This window comes from Candoia aspera, chromosome 10 (genome assembly GCF_035149785.1).
Source record: "Candoia aspera isolate rCanAsp1 chromosome 10, rCanAsp1.hap2, whole genome shotgun sequence".
NCBI lineage: Eukaryota > Metazoa > Chordata > Lepidosauria > Squamata > Boidae > Candoia > Candoia aspera.
Genome location: NC_086162.1, coordinates 12,039,605 through 12,062,390, shown reverse-complemented (window position 1 = coordinate 12,062,390; position 22,786 = coordinate 12,039,605). Strand labels below are relative to the sequence as shown.

Sequence of the window (22,786 nt, the reverse complement as noted above, 5' to 3'; positions counted from 1 at the left end):
AGGTGACAGACTCGTCCCTGGGGGAGCTGGGGGTGTTGACGACCGACAGGAAGCTCTGGCGTGGGCTGGTCCATGAAGTCGCGAAGAGTTGGAAGTGACTGAATGAATAAACAACAACATACCTCACCAGAGCATCCAAGGGAGCTTACAGCAATTAAGCAAAATACAAAACAGAATAAAGTTCATATAATTCAAATCAAAACTGAAACTAAGACAATCCAAATCAGTTTAAGGGTGAAAGCTTGGCAAGAGAAATGCGTCTTTGCCACTTTCCTAAACACTAGGAGAGTGAAGCGAAATGCCCCTCCTTGGGGCAGGCAAGCATCCCATCATTTCGTAGCCAGACAGAAGGCCCTTTCCTGCTTCCAGATAGACAAGCTTTGGCAGCCAAGGCAGCTTCAAAAGAACTAAGTAACCTGGCAGGTTCATAGTGGGAGAGAGGTGGTCCCTCAGACAGTCAGGCCCTGAGCCATTTGGGACTTTCCTGGTCAACCTCAGCACTTGGAATTGTGCCTGATAGGCAACGTATGCAGGCAGGGCAGTTTGTTCCGTCCAGCCATCATGTCTGTACCTTGCTCCACTTAGCAGCCTGGTGGTTGCATTTTGTACCAATTTAATTACCAGAAAATTTTCAAGAATGGCTTCTCATACTGTATACTGTAGTAGCCAAGAAAGGTTATAACCAAGACATGGATAACTATTACTGGGCCCAACTGGCTCAGGAACAATTGCAGTTGGCACAGGAGCTGTAACTGGACCCATGTATGCAGGCTTCAGTGCAGCCTCTGCATGGGCTCAAAGCAATACTTCCAAACCTGCTCTTCCCAGCATCACCATCAGCATCTATTGCTTAATTCAAGGAGGCTGTCACCAAACGAACTTTGAAGTTCCAACAGCAGGATGAGACGTGTGTCAGGATACAACTTCCCTTTGTCAATATAACAAAAGCTGTTGACTGTCCTTTTTCTGAAAGGGGGCCCACTCTTCCGTCAACGCAGGTGCCCATGCTGATTCTAGACAACACAGGAACACTGACTGCAATGCAGGGCTGTCAGACTTGTTAGCAACAACGGGCGACTTGTTGACATAATGAGGACACGGCCAAAAAGAAAAAAAAAAGCTTTCCCTGGACCGATTAGTAATTTAAAAATTTGTTATCAAGCATACATGGTTATAACAGAGAGGATACTGTATAAGTTGAATGAATATATAATAATGGCATAACTCAAAGACATAAATGGGATCTACAACAAAACATTGCAGTGAAGAATAACCTTCTGGAAACTACCAGCCAACTATCCCCCATTTTAGGAAACTCCATGCCCCATTCCCTCTTCACCCTAGTTTTTGCCCCCTGCTCTGTAAGAAACTCTATGTCCAATGAACAGGCGTACCCCTAACAAGGTTAGATTTGGGGTTCTCACCTTCCCCAGAACATTTTTCTTTATAAAGGTAGCTTGGATTCCTGCAAACTTTGAATGCTTGTTTGGCTGTGTAAGTAACTATATGCTCAAGAGAATGAGACTGCTTTTAATACATAGAAAGTGCATGAATCTTCAGAATTTGTAAAAACTGGTGCCAGATTGAGTGCCCGGACTCTCAATACTTACAGTAACTTATCCCTACGTCATGCTAGTGTGCTATAATCAAAGCCATACGTTGGTTTTAATAGGTCAAATGTCATACTTCTCTACAAAGCGTTAAAAATGTTCTAGTCTTCAAACTTGTACAGAAAAGGTCTTGATCCATTTCTACCCTTACCCTTCACTGATGCATCTCTAATGCACAACAAAGCACAGCCATGCAAAATTAGAGAACTCTAGAACACCAGTGGAAATGTACATCATGACATACAGTTGCAGAGGCCAGAGGCCAACTTTTTAGACAAATGAAACCTTCCACTCTGAAAATCCTGTTCTTTAAAATGTCACAGAGCATCATGGTTTTTCTTACAATAGATGTAAAGTTACCCCAAATTGTAGTTTCTAGAGTTTTTATATAATTGACCTTGCACACTATGAATCACTGTTAAGTGATTTTTTTCCATCCTGAGTCTCCCCTCATTCAGCTTTATTGGAAAACTGATTTATCAATCTTGAGAAAACATTTCCCTTTCCCCCACAATGGAATTTCTATAGTACCCTCTGCTCTTTACCTGCCTCTTTCTAAATTAAAAGTCTCAAACTTTGTAACTCTACCTCAAACAAGATGTTCCAGTCTCTTGATCTTTTTGTTTGCCTTTTGGTACACCTTCTCCAGCTGCACAAGTCCAACACGGGAAATGTTTTGGGTACAAAGAGACACAATAGTTTGTTGTGCATATGCCCAGGACTACAAAGATTTCCACTATCTCGTCACTGGAAACACTGGGGTGGGAGACTTTGAAAATGTCAGCGGCAGTGCAATTCAAGTAATTTCTCGGTGGGGGAGGGGGGCTAAGATGGTTTCTTCATTCTCATTTTTTAACACCACAGTTCCCACCCCAGTCTTAGAACTTTACCTTTCACTGTCTTGCAAGGGCTAACCCTCATGTTTTAGGAATAACCTATAGTCTACCAATCTTTGAACCTTGATAGTAACTTACTCAGCACTTGATAGCAGCATGCTTGCAATACCACATAAGCTGTTCTACTCTTTCTGAAATTGAGGAGTATGATAGAGAGGGCCGTGATTCTAATTTTTCTTCCCTCTCCAAAATGTAGAATACAAACACACACGGGCTTATATCTAGCTCATTTACACACACACTCATACCCCACTTTCAATAGTTCTCCACAATACATTTATTGGTTCTTCTATCCTGCCTTTCCTTCAGGACTCAAGGCAGAGTACATAGCGCCCCTTCCTCCCACTTTCCCCCTCAACAACAAAGCTGTGAGATAAGCCAAGCCAGTGTTTCTCAACCTTGGCAACTTGAAGATGTGTGGACTTCAACTCCCAGAATGGCTGGCTAGGGAATTCTGGGAGTTGAAGTCCACACATCGTCAAGTTGTCAAGGTTGAGAAACACTGAGTTAAGCTGAGAGAGCGAGAAAGTCAGCCTTGGAGCCGAGGGTGGACTTGAACCTGTCTCCTCAGTCTGAATCTAACATCTTCACCACTACACTCACTGAGTCTCAATTTCAGGTGTTTTTTTTTTTGATACATACGTAAAATATATTTGATTCACTCATTCTGAATGCAAACTTCTCTTCTTCCTGGAGGGAAAGGAAGGACAGCCATTGCAGCTTGCCGGAGTACACAGAAATGCGTTTATTTTTCACCATCATTGGGATTATGAAATTACAGCAGCAGAGTTTGGTATTTACAAAGGAATCGAGCAACTGGACTAGAAGACCATCTAGCTAGTCACCAGCAAAGGAAAGAAAGAACAAATTGGGGCAAATTGATGGAGCTCTGCAGAGAAAGTCTAAACCAAAGGAAAAATGGAAGACAGAAGGTAACAAAAATGAAAAGTTGTAAAGGAAAAAGAGAATGGAAGATGAACATTTGGGAAAGTACTCTGGACTTTACTAATTTCTACATCCAAGACATTTCACGGTAGACGTGAATGTGAAATTGATGCAGAGCTCACAGCAGACCATGTCACTGCATACAGGTTTCTCACTGCATCTATGCAACCAAGTAGTAATATGGGGTTCTTTTTTCTTGTTGACCCCACAATGAACTCCAGTCAGGGGCTGTGTACAAGCATGTGCAGGCAGGCTCCAAATCAAGATTCAGCCCTCCAAAATTCTACCCAGATGTGCTCCCCACAGAAGAATTTTAAAACACAGTAAGTCCTAAAGTCATTAACATAGCTATTTGAAAGATAAAGAGTTATCATGTGGCTGTTGAACAAGAAGGGCCAATTTCTATGATGAAACTTAGGCCTGGCTATATTTAAGTGAGATGTGATTGTGCGAAGGCTAGAAACCTCAATCTGAGTACCACACACGCACCCCACTACCTGCCTTGCTTAAGCCACAATTTTCCATGGTCCTGCAAACTCATGTTCAGCTCCCCTGAATCCCTGGAAGCCAAATAAATCAGGATTGCAAATATGATGTAGGGTAAAACCGCCCCACAACTGCTTTACAATAAAGGGTATAGCTCAGTTATTAGCCGCCCTGTAAGAACTTATGTTAGAAGTGGTAGCAATTTGTAACTTGTGTTTGTGTGTGAATGGAGAACAGGGCAGCTGTTTCCAATCACACTGTTATACTGGCCAGGACTACCCCTCAGCCACAACTAGGAAATCCTTCCTAGTCAAGCAAGCAAACAAGCTAGACAAGCTGCATCTGCAGCTACAGCTCTTATTTATTTATTCAATTTATACAGCCGCCCATCTCAGACCAGTAGCTCTTCCGTAGGTTTGAACATTTGACTAACTGGGTCCCTCCCGTCACTCCATCTTCTCCTTTGCGCCTCCCTATTTATCATTAATTGGCCTGTTCACAAAAACAGACTTAAAAAGAAACTGTGAGGACCAAAATACTGGAAGGAAAGGGGGAGGAAGAGATGCTGAGAACGAGAGAGAGAGAGAGAGAGAGAGAGAGAGAGAGAGTGCAGGAACTGTCCATGATTTTTTTGCTCCTCCAGCAAGCTTCACTTTTTGGTGATGCTTGTACAGTCATATTATGTCAGGAAAGCACTTTCTGACTGACTGAAAAGATGAGCTTAGACAGGAAGAAAGACAGTTGGCTTTGAGTTCCGGGTCTGGGAAATGCTTGGGCTTCCTGGAGCTTTTTTTGGCAAGTCACTACAAGAGGGGAAAAAAATGAGTATGTGTGTGTTATCAATTCAGTGAACTCAGTCTATTATTTCCATAAGAACTAGAATCCCTGCTGGGAAGTAAGCAAAACAGCCCAGGAATAGCTTGACGGAACACCACACGGTGTCACTTTGATGCAAGACCTTTGATCTCTAATCAGCCTAGAGCTTATTGATCAGTTTTCTACAGCTGCCGTCGTTCATGCTTGAAATGGCTGAATACGGTGAGACCCCCAAGAAGGCTTGCTAAGCCACAGGTGCCTCTCTTTTACACAGTGCAAATCTTTGGCACTGCAGGAGGAACAAAAAGAGGAAGGGGAGCAAGGGAACGACAAGGGTGGAAATGAAAGGAGAGCGCAACAATCTTTTAGGTCACCTTTCATTCAAAAGAAGAGGCTGCCCCTTTCTTCGCACCGCAGGCAAGGCCATACACACAAATTAAGTTAAAATTCATCTGAACAGCTATTGCTTTTCAGATACCTGGATGCAGCATGGAAGAGCTGGGCCCCCGAAGGAATGACCCACTTTTCCTAAAAGCAGACATGACACTGGTGTGGCTTCTAGCATCCAACACTCGCTATAAAAGGCGAAGTATTTAATGGCTGTGGGTTATGATTCTAGTGACTTCCAAGGCACAGTGTAATGTATGAAGAACCCAGGCAGAGCAAGGACTTTGAAACTGCAAGTCTATAAAGGAAATCAGGAAGTCTTACCAGAATTCTCAAGAACAGCTTATCAAAGAGAGCAGCTTCCATTCTTTACCAGGACTGTGATAGGGGCCGTTCGAGCTGACAAGAACGCGACAAAGATCAACTGCCTTTAGAATGCTGGTTCCTGAGACTAGACTTAAGAACACGCATACAAACAAAAAGACATACTTCCTGTGCAGTGGACAAGAGGAAAGCAACAGCCCAAGTGTCACCCTTAGTTTAAGTCCTGCCTGCACATGAAAAAACTCAAATCCATCTCATCTTACATAAAGCCCTGCATATACCAAGGGGGTCATTCTCCCGTTTTGAGGCCACCAGCTGGAAAAAAGTGCTATAACCAGGCCCACTGGAAATCCTATCGTTCAGTGCAAGCAAATACAACCCTATTCCACAGGGCAGTGACCAGAGACAGCCACCTTCCATTTAGTGCCCATTACTCATCTTTGGGAGAGATCAGAGAAAGATACCACCCACCTATGCACCTAACCCAAGGATAACGAAACCCTCCCTTGTCCTGGCGACCCAGACCCTATTTTGGATTTCCCTGTGGGAACCTTTGGTCACAAAGGAGTTTTGGTGAGAAGTAAAATGCAAGATTCTCCCTCCTTTCCCAGTCCCAAAACATTCAAAGTCAAGTATGTTGAAAGAAATCATCATCATCGTCACCATCCAGACAAAGAGTCCCACAGGATAACAGGAGAGTTATTATTACAAAATACAAATGGAGTTCTTTTCCGAGGGCTTCCAGACCACGCCGCTCTGTGCCTTCCTAGGCTGAAAAGCCACGGTTTCCATCACTTGACTTCAAAGGGGAAAAGGGCAGAGTGGGAGGGTGGGTGGACACACCAATGTCATCCATCACCGCATGTGAAGAGTCAAGATGACTATCAGGATAATCCCCAAAAAGAGGAAGAAGGGGAGCCAGGTCTTCACAAAGCCTCCTATGCTGTAAAGGAGAGAAAAGAGATTTAGGAAGCAAAATAGGAGGGGAGCCCATCACCCACCGAGATGCAGCCTTGAAGGACCAGGGGCAGAAAGAGAAGAGGGTCTGCTGAGAAAAGGCATAGCAGAGAAAAGGAAAGGGACACGTTACGCCTTTATCCTTCTCTGCAACCAACTCAGCCAGCCAGCCTAAGCACCTGCTAACCGAAACAATCCTGGTCCAGCCCTGTTTCCACCTACTTTTCCATCTCCATCAAGTTTTATTTGTTAGCTTTTTGGAACAGGTACTGGCAAAGAGCCATTCACGCCCATAGTACATAAATACAGGTAGTTCTTGACTTACGACCACAATTGGACTGGCACTTCCATTGCTAAACAAGGCGGTCATTAAGTAAGTCACACCCAATTTTACCACCCTTTTGTCGTGGTCATTAAGTGAATCACCATGGCTGTTAAGTAAATCACATGGTCATTAAGCAAATCCGGCTCCCCCCACTGAATTTGCTTGTTGGAAGCCAGCTGGGAAGGTTCGCAAATGGTGAACACATGACCCTGGGACACTGCAAGCATCGTAAATACATGCCAGTTGCCAAGCACCTGAATTTTATGCGACTGTAGGGACGCTGAAATGGGCATAAATGTGAGGACCAGTTGCAAGCCACTTTTTTCAGCACCACTGTAACTCTGAACAGTTGCTAAACGAATGGTCGTAAGTTGAGGACTACCTGTAATAACAATAATCCTTCATTCATCTATTTTAACTGGCATATAGATGGTATAAAGTACATCGTACATTAGGTGTTCTAACCACACAGATGTACCATCTAGGTGATATGCAGTAGACTTCCAAGGTTTTCTGACTCCCTGTTACTTTAAAACCAAATGATATTCCTCCATCTCTAAGTTTCACAGATAAAATCATGAATGTTACAGCAAACTAGAAGTGGACTTTCGGAAGAAATAAGTATGCCATCTCTGTTCCATTCCACACTCAATATAAACTCCCAGGCTCAGAATGCCTAATTCTAGGTATCTGCTTCTTTTTCATTAGGCTCTAGCTAGAGGTGCTCAGAATTTTATTAAAACAATACTGCTGCTCCTCCGAGCCTGAAGGTTGTCACCCCTGCACTTTTGGCAGGAATCATCCTATGCCGTCCTTTATACAATGTTTAGTAGCACAATTTAAAGCGATTTAATATTTCATAAATAAATAATATTAAATTAAATATCAGTATTAAATAATAGTTACCATTTCCGACTACCTGGGTCAACAGGTCAATGTGTTCAGAAATTCTATTTCGTAAAAAGAAACTTATTTCTTCCTTCTATCGGCACTATTTTCTACATCATAATGAGCTGGCACTATGCTTCTGCAAGCACACAGACCAGACACTGAAACAGCTTTCAGCAACCTGAGAATTTCAACTCTTTTTTAAAAAAAAGCAAGTTACTTGCCCTTGAGGTTACTGACATAACAGTATGAGCAATCTCAGAAGGCAAAATGTGTCAATTATAGTTGCTCCTGTGTAACTTTCTGCCTTTCCACATTACCAAGCAGAATAAATTATGCAAATATGTGGTCGCTTGTTAGAGGCTTTTTTTTAACCATGCAGAAGTTCCTACCAGACTGTGTCTGCTAATCCCATCCTTACACCTGTATAAGAACAGATATTCAACATGAGGACTTGCAAACTTGGGGTTCTAAGAATAATTTGCAGTGGAAAACCTCTACACTGCAAGCACCAATGGATTTAAAGCATCTAGGTACTGGGGGTGTACAATTATCTGAGTACAGGTAGTCCTTGAGTTACAACCATTTGTTCAGTGACAGTTCAAAGTTACAACGCTGAACAAAGGGACTTGCGACTGGTCCTCGAAGTTCTGGCCATTGCAGCGCTCCTGCAGTCATGTAAACAAAATTTGAGTGCTTGCCAATCAGCTTGCACTTACAAAAGGTTGCAGAGTCCTGCTGTCACATGATTGCCATTTGCGACTTTCCCTGCTGGCTCCCCACAAGCAACGTCAATGGGGAAGACAGCAAGGAAGGTTGCAAATCTTTCCCACCCCCAGCCTTTCTTCACCTGCACGCATCACGCCCTCCTTCTCCCTTTCGCATGCACGCACCCCATAACCTCTTTCTCCAGCCTCCCTGTGCTTGCACACCCCACACGCTGTTTCTCTGGCCTTTCTGAGCTCGCAATGCACCTCAGCACCCTCCTCCCCAAATTCATACATGGCCTGCTCCAGGCCTCCCCCATCCCCCTGCAGCACCCCCACACTCTTTACCTGGGACTGTCTCCACTTCCCGACCCACACGTCTGGGGTTACAACAACAACCAGGACAGCCTGGATTGCCGTCACTAAGCGATGCAGTCACATTTCCTCATGCTTTACAAACTGCATTGCTTAGTGATGGCAATTCCAGTCCTAACTGCAGTCGTAACTCGAGGACTACCTGTACTACATATGTGCGAAGTTTAAGGAGAACCAAGCCCTTGATCAAAGTGTTCTCTCTCTCTTACTCAAACACACAAAAGCAGTGGGGTTTTCTACTCACCTTACATACTTTCCATAGAGCAAGGAGAAAAAACAAAGTTTGATCATATTCCAGGAAGTGCTGTTGTCGTATCGCATGAGATTTAAGGCTAGAGCTACATGAGAATGGCAATTGTCACAACAGAGGTTGTGCTATAAGAGAGAAAAAGATGTACAGTTGAAGATATTTTTAGTTCAAATATCTTCTCCAGACATAATCAACACTGAGACAGAGAAGACATCCTCAAGCTCTTCTACTTGTTTACTAATCTGCAATTACTTTGTCTGTGCATTTTTTCTTTCTTTCTTTCTGGTGCCTTCAAGTCAGTGTTGACTCCTGGTGACTGCCTGGACTAGTCCCTGCGGCTTTCTTGGTAAGATTTTCAGAAGTGGTTTGCCATTGCCTGCTTCCTAGGGCTGACTGTGTGTGACTGGCCCAGGGTCACCCAGCTGGCTTTGTGCCTAAGGCAGGACTAGAACTCACAGTATTCTAGTTTCCAGCCTGATGCTTTAACCACTACACCAAACTGGCTCTCTGCCATGTGCATCTATTTTTGGCTAACTGAATTTTCTGTCCCCTCTTCAAAAGCTGTGCCACATACAACATGTACCAGGAATCACACTAAGGGATTAACTTGGTTAACTGGATTAACTGCCAGGCTCTTGCTATTTGCATAGGAGTATAACTGGCATATCAACCTGAGCTGATACAAGATGCCCCAAGTCACTGAGGATCACAGATCCAGAAGTGGTTTGCCCAAGACATAAAACATCACAAACTAAAGCGGATGACACACCTAACACAGTGCTGGTTATCATCTGGGTTAGATGCAAAGGAAAGGCATTAGTTGGGTGTCATCCGCACAATGATGGCTACTCAGTTCACTTCTCTGGAAAACCCCACCCAGCATTTCCACATAGATATAAATAGCAAGGAACATGAAATAGAGGCCTAAAGAGGTACATGACTCAAGTGCCAGAGAATCGGGTTATAATGCCCCAGTACAACCTAGAACCAACTAGCCAGCTATGAAGATTACCACTATAAAACAGCATCCAGAACTCTCAAGACTCAACTGTAAAATAATATAAAATTATCACTTTTTCTCTAAGCCACTAGAATTTGATACAGATCATAACGTGGGATTTCACCCTGTTCAGGGCGAGCAGATCAAAATATTGATATGCAATATTAACTGCTTAGCCAGCAAATACTTTATTATTTGTATTTTAAAGGGCTTTTTATGTGATAAAACAATTATGTAAATCAATACATTTATAACTGTATGTATGTTTATATGTATGTATACAGGTAGTCCTTGCATAACAACCATTCATTTTGTGTCAGTTTGGACTTACAATGGTGCTGAAAAATCTGACTTGTGGCTGGTCCTCACACGTATGACCATTGTAGCATCACTGCAGTCACATGATCGTGATTTGGGCGCTTGGCAACTGGCTCGCATTTATGACCGTCGCGTCATGTGATCGCCATTTTAGACTTCGTGGGCCGGCTGCTGGCAAGCAAAATTAATGGGGAACCACATGATTCGCTCGATGACCACGTGGTTTGCTTAAAGCCCATGGTGATTCGCTTAACGACCGCTGCAAAAAATGTCGTGAAATTGGATTGGATTCTCTTAATAACTGCTTTGTTTAGTAACCGAAATTCTGGTCTCAACTGTGGTCATCAAACAAGGACTACCTGTAATTTCTAATTCAATTACATCCAACAGTAATAGAGTGCCTTCAGGTTAATATATCACTAATACATGATACAAAAAACACCACCACCAATCAGCTGCCAAAGGTTTTGGGCATATGGCTAATTCAGCCCATGTGATGAAAAAAGACCTGGGAAGTTTCAGGACTTAAATCTGCTAGTAGAATGATTAATTCAATTGTTCTGGGATTAGGTACCAATGAAGATCAGCAAATCCATTTTGCACAGGTCTGTTGGACAAAGACCAGTTTATCCTTTCTGAGAATGACTCTAACTCTTCCAGTTCTGTGTATGCACAAGCATTCTAAATTGAAGCTTGAACCTTACTCACCATTCGGTGCTTATATTCCTCAGAGGCGTCATGTACCGCTGTATCCCAAGCATTGGGACCACAGGAATAGACTTTGTTGGGATCCAGCTTCCAGTATCTGACAGGAGGGGAAAAAAAAGATCAAAATGCTTTCTCCACCTTCATCAGATGGAACACCACACCTTCTAAAAACCCTTTAGTTACTGAAGTGTTCAAATGACCCAATTCTGAGTAATTCTTAGTATGTGACACACTTTCACAATTGGTGCAGAAAGGACCACTAAGAAACTAATTGAACATCTGCTGAAATCTTAATTATATGTATTTCCAGTCCTTATGGCTGCAAATGATGCTTGAAGATGCATGATTCAAGGCTCATGAAATCTCAGAAGTTGAGTGCAGGGTTTCCACTGAATTAAGGACCTTGCCAAGATAACTTAAGAGTAATTTACCTTAATCAAAATCAATCAGGAGACATAATTAAATAGCATGTCCCTCAGCTCTTGCTGCTTCTTGTGCCTGTAACTGCATTATCACCCATCACCCCTCTCCAAAGCCTACCATTTTTGTGAATCTTTTGATACAACATTTTTTCTCCTTAACATATGGTGATAGCTCTACACAGTATATGCATATTTTCTCAGTTGGTTCCAGCATTTCTTTCTCGCATTATCTTCCCTGTATCATATTATAGGGCAGGAACGTAACTTACACTATTTTTTTCCTCACTGATACCCAAAGAGACCGAGAAATAAAAACAAAGCACTAGAACGTAAAGACTCACATTTCTCGAGACAGCAGTTGACAAAAAATAAAATATAGTAAATTATAATTTAGGAACAACGTCAGGCATGCAGCGAATAAATTAACTAAATGTGAAATAGCTATACAAAAAAGCACAACAGACACTATGACACTTCTGGGGGTTGTTTCAAAAAGTATCTTTCAAGTGCTCTTACCATTTTAAATAACAGAGCCTTCTTGGTAGCGGCAACCTCCTAAAGAAAACCATTCTAATCTTTTTGGCTAAAAAAAATGCTTTTATTCTCATAGGGAATAAATTCCCTAGAAGCACTAGCAAACTCAAGATTATTTACTTTTGAGTAGACATGCACAGCATGCTACTGTTCATTTCCCTTTCTTCTGTATCAGTTTATGGTACTTTAAAATGTGCATTGTCTATGCATAGCTTCAGTCACCACAAAAGAGGTCTCAGATGCATGCAGGCTTGATAGAAGAGAAGAATAAGAACCAACGTTTGGACAGACAGAAGAGACACTTGAGATAATGAATTAACTCAGAGTCCCCTTTTTGGGAGAGATGGGCAGTGACAGAAATTTGAAGAATAGATAGATAAACTTCAGTTCATACCCGTAACAGTAGAAAGCTTGATTAGACTAGAAGCTCAGATGATTGTGAATGCAAAGAGGTTTAATGTTATGCTGCTTAACGGTGTAAGCTCCAGAAGCCAGCTGTAATCTGATATTTTTCTTTGTCTTCTTAATTAGAACATGGCATCTATTGTTCTGTTTCAGCCACAAAAATATGTTTGCAAATTAACATTTTGAGAGGGGAAATAACACTTACTTCACGGGCTTTCCAAAAGCCATGTTGTCTTCCTAAAGAGGGTAGGGGAAGAAAAAATGTAAAAGCACATTTCAGTTAATAAAATTAAGCTATACCTGTGATAACACTGCTTATCCTGCTTATGTCCTCCAAAACTAGCTACTGAGTTTACATTGGCCATGTACATCATACTAAGCTAGAGGTCTATTGAATAAACTATTCTTTGAGGAGTCATAAGCAGGAGCTGAGCTTATACAACATGCTGAGCCAAAACCCAAACAAAACGTGTGAATCCAGCTTGTCTTCTTCATGCTGAGCAATAGACACAATTGCCCTCCTTGACCTTCTCTGGGTAGAGGCTTAAACAGACTCCTCCCTATCTGGTCCCTTCACATCTATCAGCTGAGAATGTTGAAAAGGTGTACGCACATCTAGAGGCATTAAGTTGAAAATAGAGTGTAAAGGTCTGTTATTTATCATCCAGAACTTGCAGCAACTGATAACAAGGTTTAAAAAAACCTTTCAAGTGCATGCAAAACCGTTTTCCTTCCAGGACTCCTTAGTACTACTGGAAGGAAGAACTGCTGTTATATTCCCACTTACTTGGAAATATGCCCCACTGCACCGAACGGATTTTACTTTGAAAAAGGGTAAATAGGACTATTTTGTTAGATCCATGGTTCCTGGACAGCTGGGAGAGAAAGTTGATAGCTGACAACCCAGATCCTGGTTTTCATGTAGTTCCCAAGACAAGAGAGCCAGTTTGGTCTAGTGGTTAAGGCAAAGGGCTAGAACCAGGAGGCTCGGAGTTCTAGTCCTGCCTTAGGTATGAAAGCTGGCTGGGTGATCTTGGGCCAGTCACTCTCTCTCAGCCCAACTCACCTCACAGGGTTGTTGTTGTGGGGAAAACAGAAGGAGGAAGGAGTAATAGGTATGTTCACCACCTTGAGTTATTTATAAAAATAATAAAGGCAGGATAGAAAATAAATAAATGTCAGTTGACTCCAATCCCCCACCAAGGCAAAGCAAAAGGGTCTTTATACCTACCCCAACCTACATAAATCTTCAGTTACTAGTATTTTTAAACCAAGCAAAGTTGCTCACTTCTGCATATTTGTCAGGACACATGCCAATTGGATTGATCAGCTGAACTTGAAAATAAGAGGTGGCTTCTATCAAAGAGCAGTTATTAATGACAGAGAGAGGAAAGGGCTAGTGTGCCATTTTGTAGTTTGTTTATTTATTTATTATTAAACAGTTGTATCCTTATGGAAAGTTTCAGTGGGCAAAGCTAAAGTTTCAGCCCTTGTTCAACTCAGTCCTGGGGAAGTGGAAAGCAAGAAGCTCAACATAACTCTGCCTTGATTCTGTTTTATGTAAGATGGGGCAGAGAGAAACCAACAAGCTTTCAAGATTCTGTTATGATACCCTACAACAATAAAGAAGAATCCCTGTGGCATCTGCTTCCTTTCCTGATCTACTTTGAAGGGCTGACAGGAACCTTTTTATCTTAAGGCCTGTGGTTGCATGTAAATGGCTAGCTGCAATGGGAGGCTTCTAAAAAAATCAAATAGCTGCACAGAGGAGGGCATTTTCAAGAGGATCACAGTTCACCAAGAGAGGAAAGTTGAGTTGGAACCCCAATACTGCTCCCTAATGCTGCAATTCAGTTGGAAAACAACCTCCCCCTGGACTTAATGGGAAGTCTTTGGAAAGCCACACAGCTGAGGAAGGATGAGAGGAGGGTATCCCTGAGAAACTGGCTACTCACACTGTATTGTAGAGGAACAAACTTCTACTTACAGAGACATAGTAAGGCCCTGCAAAATCTCGGATGACTCCCGCAGAAGTACAAATGCCCATGTGACCAATGATGGGGAAGAGCCATCTGTAGAAAAAAGAAAAACATCAAGAGCCTCATTTTTTTCTCACACTGATAAAAGCTGTTTTCAAGAAGCTGTAGAACTGGCCATCCGTGGTCATACTGGATAGAACTGGAAAGAGGCAAAAGACCCAAAGAAGTTAAATATGTTCTCTCTTAACAAAGACTGTATTCTTTTATTTTTAACCTTTCAAAACTGTATCTCAACTCTCCTGCAAATCCTGTTTCTGAATAAGTATATAAATATTCGGTGTAGACAAATAAAACCCACACTTAAGAATATCCGTAGAGCACCATTAGATGTGTGACCCAAAGCTTGCCACCTTAAAGCTGAGACAGATGCATTGTCAAAGACCAACATCCAGATCCCATTTTTGCAGCAGCAGCAGCAGCAACGGGAATTTTAATTTTGATCAAAATAATGGCTCTGATAAAGGGAGCCCTTAACACTTTCCACGGTTTTCCAAACCTGAATCAAATTCCTTGATCATTTAGTCCCATGGGGGGAAAGGGAAGGAGTGAGGGAAGAAAACCAAGCCACCTTCTCAAGTTGGATCTCCCCACTGCCATGCTAAAGTCCAAACAAAAGTGCCCAAGCTGATAGAAATAACTCATTTTTCACACTCGAACTGAACCATCAACTTCCCAAACAACACAGGCTTGCACAACTGGCTAAGCCAAATTGAAACTACTATCCCAGCTGAGCCTGCTTGTGCAAGGCGTCTCTCTGTCGCACCTGGACAAGAGTGTTGTGTGAATGCAGCCTACAAGGTAGTTCTTTTCCCAAGTCTCTTCCCCTCATAAACCTGTTTGGTGAAGCAGTGAAGGTGCTGGCCTAGAAACCAGGAGACGGTGAGTTCTAGTCCCGCCTTAGGCATGAAAGCCAGCTGGGTGACCTTGGGCCAGTCCCTCTCTCTCAGCCCAGCCCACCTGACAGGGTTGTTGTTGTGGGGAAAAGAGGAGGCAGGAGCATTAGGTATGTTTGCTGCCTTGAGTTATATATAAAAGGTGGGATAATATATATATATATATATATATATATATATATATATATATATATATATCTAACTAACTAACTAACTAACTAACTAACTAACAACAATAACAGCCATTGGAGGGGCGTGCGAGATTCCCCCTCCCCACCACAAAAAAAACCTTCTTTCCGGACCGGCTGCGTGGATGCGAGAGAAAGGTCGCTGCAGGGTCTCCTGCGAAAAAAGAAGGTGAACCGCTGACTCCCCGACCCATCGCCCCACAGCACCGGGCTGCCCCGGAGAGAAAGGCTCCCCTCTCCAGCCCTGCGCCCCCGACCAGGTAGGGGACCGTCGCTCACGTGAGAACGGGGATAGGCGTCCACACGACGCAGTACGGGAAGCGGCCGCGCTCCGTATCCAGCGCCGCCCCAAGGGACCCGCCGACCCCCACCGCGACAGCGCCGTGGAACTGCTTCATTTTCCCCTCTGCAGCCTCCTCTTCCTCCATCACCGGGAGGGGGAGGAGTTGGCCCGGAGTGACATCACTTCCTGGAGACGGGCGCCCTGCTTCCGGGACAACGGCGGGACGGGAGCTGCCGGGTCTTTGGCCTGGGGAGCAGGGGTGGCGTGGCCTACCTCGTAGGGGCGTTGTGAAACGGGAAGGGCGGGTGGAAGGAACCTTGGGCGCTGCTTAGGCTGTTTGGAAGGGGTCTTCTCCCCCGAGGTGAGACATCCCTGCGTCACAAAATCCCAGGGATGAAGTTGCTGGGGAAAGAGGCCGAGATAATATAGTATAGTCAGGGCGGCTTCGTTAAGGTCCAGTTTCGTCCTCAACCGCGAAAACTCACTGATGCCTTTAAACCAGTCCCTTTTTCTCAGCCCAGCCTTATGCAGAGTGTCATTGCTGGGGAATGGTGGAGGAAAGGCTGGGTCTGTCAGGTGGTCAAAAAAGTCAATATGGCGGCCATAACCGCGGGATCAAAGCCGTGCCCTTTTTTACGTGCCATCATATGGTTTTGATCCCGTGGTTGTGGCCACTAGCTTGACTTTTTTGACCCGCTCCCTGTAGACGCCCCTGGAGGGGGGGGAAATAACCGCTCCTTCAAGATCAACCCCTAGTGATGGTCAAGGGGCATGACCATGCGGCTTTCTTGGCTACAATACAGAATTAGTTGGCTGTGGCCTCCTGGTGGGAGGTTTTTCAGCTTCCCAGTCTAACTACAGCTGCGGGATTTTCTAGTGGTCTCCCATCCAAGGGCTAACCACGTCCCACTCTGCTTAGCTTCCAAGACCAGATTGAATTCACCAGGTACTGCCAGGCAGGGTAAAAGTAAGTAAATGTTTACAAACGGGAAAGCGAACATCCATATTCTGTCGGGATGTGGGAGATGCAACGTTTGAGATGTATACAACCAGGGTGGTGGTGGTGAGCAGTTGGTCCCTGATAATCACTTGAAGCAATCAAGACTGCTAAATTACTCTTCTTTTAAATAACTGGCAGAGGCACCCTGCTTAAGCACCAATTATTTTTTCAAAAACTGCTCAGAAGGCTGAATTGAAGCTCATTTCTTTTCCCCAAATTATTTTATTTTTAACATGTAGGTCTTTAAGCACTGCTTCTTAGGCAAAAGCCAATAACAGCACCTGGTTGGTCTCAAAAAATTAAGTAGGGTTGGACTGAGGTAGCAGTTGACTGGCCACAAGAAATACAGTTGTAGATTAAACTGGGCACAGTAGCTGAAAAAACATCCTGGTAGAAGGCAGTGGGAATCTACTTACATATTGTTGCCAGTCAGACTATATAAATGTGGCCATCCTAGTTATCAGGGGCCAAGTTCAACTTGGAGACTTTACTCTCTTATATCAAAAAATAATTTTCAATCTGAGTAGTGTTGTCCAGCACCTAACAAGTGATGTGGGTGTGGGAGATCAAAATGCCGAAACAGAAATCCAAGCAAAAATGTTGCAAAACCATGTAGTTCAGAACTTAAATCTGCACCCTACCCCAACGTCACAACTCCCAAGCCATGCTCAACACTGCACAATTTCAGATACTTGATACACAGTATTTTGTAGCTGTTTGTTTTGTGGTATAATTCTCAGCTCAAAAGATGTCTTTGTGGAGCATGTAGACACAAACATGAAAAATTAGGAGAAATTTGTTAAATATAAATGGATTTTCAAAATTTTATTTTTTTAAAATTGCAGGTAACATTGATGGGAAATAGAATATAATGGACCTACCATGATCAAGGACAGAAATAAAATGGATGGGAAAATTTGTCCACCTCTGAGAAGAATTTTGGGAAAGTAGAAACTAAATATATTTTGCTAGGACTTCTAAGAATCTGATGATTTTGTCAGTAGTGGCTAGAAAACAAATCTTTATTTCTGGAATAAAATGGATATTCGAAGTTCCAATATTATGAAATAGTTTTGCTTGGCTGCTTTGATGCCCAAAGATTTGATCAAGGCTATTAGCAACAGCTTGAATGGATACAGAAGATTTTCAGATGGTAGGTATTGGTTTTTTAAATGATCAGTTGTGGGTGGAATATTACTGTGCCTGGGAAATCAGTACACAACATCAGAAAACTTAAGCTGAAATAGGGTTTCCTTTCACTATGTTTACTATAAACCAAACATACTATTTTAGTTCTTCCCAAGAATTAAACTCTCCTCATGGAGATAGGACTGATGAGTTGTAAAGGGATAAGTTATGAGATAGATCCCATTTCTTTAGTGGACATGTATGTTGTAAACTTCTGTTTATGCACTTAAGACTGCAAAAATAGGGAAAGAGATAATTGCACAAGTAGCTTGAAGTTGGGAAGCAATGTGTGTTTTAAGATATTGCTGATGCCCACTTTTTCTTATATGACTGTACATCAAAAACATTTATAATAAGATGATGACAGAACCATGTTCTTGATCCACCAGGTATCTGGAGATTGTAAATGGCTGTTTTTACATTTTGATAGAAAGTGTGTGTGTTTGAGAAACAATCTGTTTTAGTGACAAGTATTAGTTTAGCTGTGCAAACTTATTATCTGCCCTTTAGAGAAGAGCCTCAGTTGGCAGCACTTTATTTTTTTAAAAAAGGCTTGCTCTGGTTTCTGCTACTTCTGATTGTCTCATGTGGGAGTAATTCAGTCACTCACAAAAAACCCTCCATCCTCCCAAATGCAAATAACCGAGCTGCTGTTGCAGTCTTTTCTTGTACACTTCTCTGTACTCAAAAGGGGGGATGGGAAGCCTTGGCCCTTGACCACAACCCTGAATTTCAGCTGGTAAAACAAAGAGATCTTGTTCAGTTCAACATATCCCCAAAGTGTGTGGCCATGTGGCCAAAAAAATGGAATAAGCTGCTTTCTTTGTTAACTAGAAAGGATGCTCCAAGTTCTACCATGCGTGAATTATACCCCACACATGCCATTTAACATGACCTTTTGCACAATGGAGACTGAGAAGCAGCACTGCCACAATTCGATCTCTCTCTCTCCCCCCGCCCCCTAAGATGCCTCGCAACTCCCAGAGAAACAGGTTATTTTTCCCTTCACCTCTGGCCTGGAAGCAACATACATTCCTGTGCAGTTCCTCTGTTTCTGTGAGTGCCTGTGCCTACCAAACCATCTCCCACTCACTTTTAATAGATCACCTCCTTTTCTCCATTTGTATCCCCTACCTGTCCTCCGGCCTCTCCTCTGCAGTAGTTCTGCCAGTGAGACAATGAGGATTTGGACATTTCTTTTTTGAGTCCCTGGTTTCCTTTTTTCCTTACAGCCAACTCCTCAAAATAGCTCTTAGACTTTTTGTATTCCACCCCACCTTCTTCACCTGATGTCTAATGAGGAACTGACCTGCCAAAGTGATTGACAGATGGTGAACTAAGGAAAATGTCTTTGGGTTACGATGTGTTAAGAGTGCGTTGGAAGATGCAGCAGATGGTGGTGTGGCAAGAATCCATGTTTTAATCCTAAATAAGGAACTATTCTGAACAGGTAACAAGCCTACAGGGTGAGCGAGAAGTGAAAATCTTACCCACCATTGTGAAGAATGTCTAATGTAGAAAATTCAGGAGAGAACAATTCTAGAATGAAATATGCAGCATTTTTATCAATCTACCACTTGCATTTGTAAAGACAAAGCAAATGCCAGAATTGGATTATAACCCACACTAAGGCACAGCTGTATAAAACAGTGAACGATCTTAAAACGTATAGATTGTTAGCCATCATCACATGTATCTCTAATAACTGTCTCCATAAATCTGTCCCATCATCTCTTTTTAAAGCATCCAAGTTTGGGACCACCACTGCATCTTGTAGTATCAGTGCCAGGATTTATATAGGCTTCCTCAGATTTTGTTTCTCAAAATCTGATGCACTAGCCTCACATATCACAGTCTCGTCACTGGAGTTCTGTTTTGCGAATAAGACTGACGGAGGGACTGCTCTGGGTATCAGGTTGAACAAGGAAATAATCCTCAATTTGCTGATCTTTGAATCAGCAGGCTGCCAGAAACAACAGAACATGTATCCTGGTTATTACAATTCTGGCCCCTTGCATGGAGAGGATTAAACTGATTTTGAGATGCACCATCTTAATCACATATACTCCAGTAAAACACTAGCAGGCCATGGACAATTTCCAGCGCCATTTAAGTTTGGGGCAAGAAAAGAGAGAAGGTACATGCAAGGGAGGTGAACAGAGCACTTAACAAAAAGCAGAGCAACTTAGAGGAGAATTTCAAAAATCATTGTGATGAAGCACAGTGAACAAAAATGGAATTACGATGTAAGCATAATATATACTCCCTTTTAATAAAATGCTGCTAACCATGGCCACTATCACCTCTTGGGAATTTTCCTCATTTCACCCAACTCATGCTAGGTTAAATTCTATCATTATTTTTTACAAAATATATGGGCCCCTCTTCATGTTTTTAATATTTTATCTCATTTGATGTATTTTTGCAATCTAAGGGAAAAGAGACTTACAAATCAGAGCTCTATTAAATGGTCCAGAGAGAAAGACAAAGAAAGAAATAGGATTTCTACATAAACAAGGATCTCATCAAAGAACGAATTTTGCCTAATGATGCAAGAATTTCAGAATAGATAAATGAATCAGCTCTTACAGAGGTGCTCAAGGAAGGATGATTCATGGGGTGGGGGCTTGCTTTCTCTTTGAGTAAAAAGCCACCATCTTTGCCAACTATGCTGGTAGCGGATCCTTCAGCACTCAAAGCCAACTGGCATATGTACAAAGTATCCTCTTAGCAAGAGAAACAAGTATCTATCAGGCACCACTGCTGCTGCTGATTATTTTGCTTAGGACACGCAAGGTTTTTTTTTTCCAGATTTGGAAAATTATTTTTCTTTAAACGGTAGCAGCAGCAGAATTGCACAGATACACTGCAACATATGAGGCAGCTGGGCTCACACCCCGTGCCAAGGCATAATGTGGTTTGTTTTCTTTTGAGTTAGTTGAATGAATTTAGCCACTGTGGTTCATACACGTGGCTTGTGGCTTAGTGCAGCATGATCCACAATTTATGCAACAATTCATGGCTTTGTCTATATGATCTACAGACCTGCCATACAGGTGCAATTTGTTTGATGGGCGTTTTAGCCCCATTTTGCCTTCTCCCACTTTTTCTAAGAATCTCACATTCTTTCCCTCCTATTCATCAAATATAGATTCAAACCAATGTTCTTAGTATCTATGCACTCACAGTCCACTGCCGAGAGAAGTGAATTTGCTAATTTTGCATTCTCCCACATGTGAACTATTAAATGTCAAGTTCTTCCTACCAGCTTTATGAAGATATTAAAATGGGAGATTTAGCAGCCTCTCTGGGATTATAGAACAAGATTGGACATTTAAAAAAAACACGTAATCAAGAACATGCCTCGAGGAAAATCCAGCCATGCATGTATAAACATTCAGTTTATGTTCACATGTCTTTGCTTCATGCAGCTGCAGAAATATAGGAACTGTCTTATATCAGGTCAAACTATGCAGCTACATAAATCACACCTATCTGCTTTTGACTGATACTATCTTTCCAAGACTAAAGCAGAGATCCTTTCCATCACTTATACCTATTCCTTTTAAATGAAAAAAACACAGACTGAACCTAGGATATTCTGCATGTGGTGCGTACATTCTATCACTGGATTGCAATCCTGTTTTATTTTAGCTGTGAAGATACAGCAACTGTTTCCATCCTAAATAGCAGAAACTATAAGCCAGAATATCTTGTAAAATCTACTGCACAAGTGCCACAAAAAAATTAAAGAGGCATTTTAAAAAAACCTAATCAGCTGTGTGTACAATGTCCATAGGAGATGTTATTCTGCCAACAAATAGTTCAGTCCAGTAGTATCTCACCAATACTACTGGTCCTAATAGTAGCATATTCATCAGTATGACTAAGAGTACATTCTAGTATCAGTCAAATCTTTATTACGGTCACAGACCAGCATAGTTCTAGTAGTATCTCATTGCTATTAGCCCTACTTCACAACAAAGCTTTTCAGGCACCCAGGCACTCTCAAATATAGCTGCTGAGAACAACAGCATTCACTATCAAAATCCTCTAGTTTGTTTACCCTATTAAGCACTCAAGTACACATGAACAAACACCATCACCTTCCATAACACTGCTTATAGATTTATGCGCAAACACTGGGTACATGCTTGTGTAAACACAAGATAAAATTAGGCTGTAGGAAGTAGTGTTCTATAAACATATAAAACATTAAATGTAGCCTAGAAACTGCTTTAAAGTACTATGGGAAGTAACAGACACAAGCAAGCAAGCTGTACCCAATGGTCGGCTTGATACCTTATAACTTTAGCCCCTTTTGAATCATGTTTTGTTATTACTAATAACCCAATTGATAGGAAATGAGTGCATGTTTAAAAAAAATAATGTAAGGTACAAGAGCTAACTTACACTATGCTGTTAATGGATAATGGCATTCAAATTCACATGCCTCAACTAGAGAGGACCAGTATTCAATTAATTATTTTAAATATTTCTAAATGATACATTAGAACTTAAAAAACTAACAAAAGGAAAAGAGAGCTTTCATAAGCAGGAAGTTGCATAGTTTCTAAGACTTCAGCAGAGCTGCTATTAGCAATCGTTCCATAATTTTGAAAACTGGCATAGACGACTCTTGTGCTAGGGATGTAATCACCAACTGAATTCTATGTTTTTATATAGCACAGATACAGCTTTAAACTGGACAACTAGAAATGGGGAATAAATAAAAAACAAACTTTGCCAAAACTGGAAGATCAGGCATTACCTAACCTACGCACCAGACCACCGATGGTCTCTTTGTAAAAGGCACAGTAGATAAGCACCAAGGTCCAAACT

The 22,786-nt window shown here is 42.1% G+C and overlaps 1 protein-coding gene across 1 annotated transcript; it reads right to left on the bottom strand.

Moving 5' to 3' along the window:
- Positions 1 to 3,231: 3,231 nt before the first annotated feature.
- TMEM222 (transmembrane protein 222) lies at positions 3,232 to 15,915 on the bottom strand. The gene is made up of 6 exons (XM_063311668.1): positions 15,753 to 15,915; positions 14,341 to 14,425; positions 12,559 to 12,590; positions 10,993 to 11,089; positions 8,961 to 9,091; positions 3,232 to 6,407 (listed from the first exon to the last, which is right to left on the bottom strand). Exons 1-6 carry the CDS (start codon positions 15,899 to 15,901, stop codon positions 6,320 to 6,322), a joined length of 582 nt encoding a protein of 193 aa, XP_063167738.1. The 5' UTR covers positions 15,902 to 15,915; the 3' UTR covers positions 3,232 to 6,319.
- Positions 15,916 to 22,786: the final 6,871 nt, after the last annotated feature.

What these genes read in the sequence shown, in the direction of transcription:
- TMEM222 (XM_063311668.1), bottom strand. Translation starts at nt 15,901, where the DNA reads ATGGAGGAAGAGGAGGCTGCAGAGGGGAAAATGAAGCAGTTCCACGGC. An exon ending in ACGCCTATCCCCGTTCTCAC is followed by an intron (nt 14,426 to 15,752) that starts GTGAGCGACGGT and finishes TTTTTTCTACAG; the next exon opens with ATGGCTCTTCCCCATCATTG. An exon ending in CAGGGCCTTACTATGTCTCT is followed by an intron (nt 12,591 to 14,340) that starts GTAAGTAGAAGT and finishes TACCCTCTTTAG; the next exon opens with GAAGACAACATGGCTTTTGG.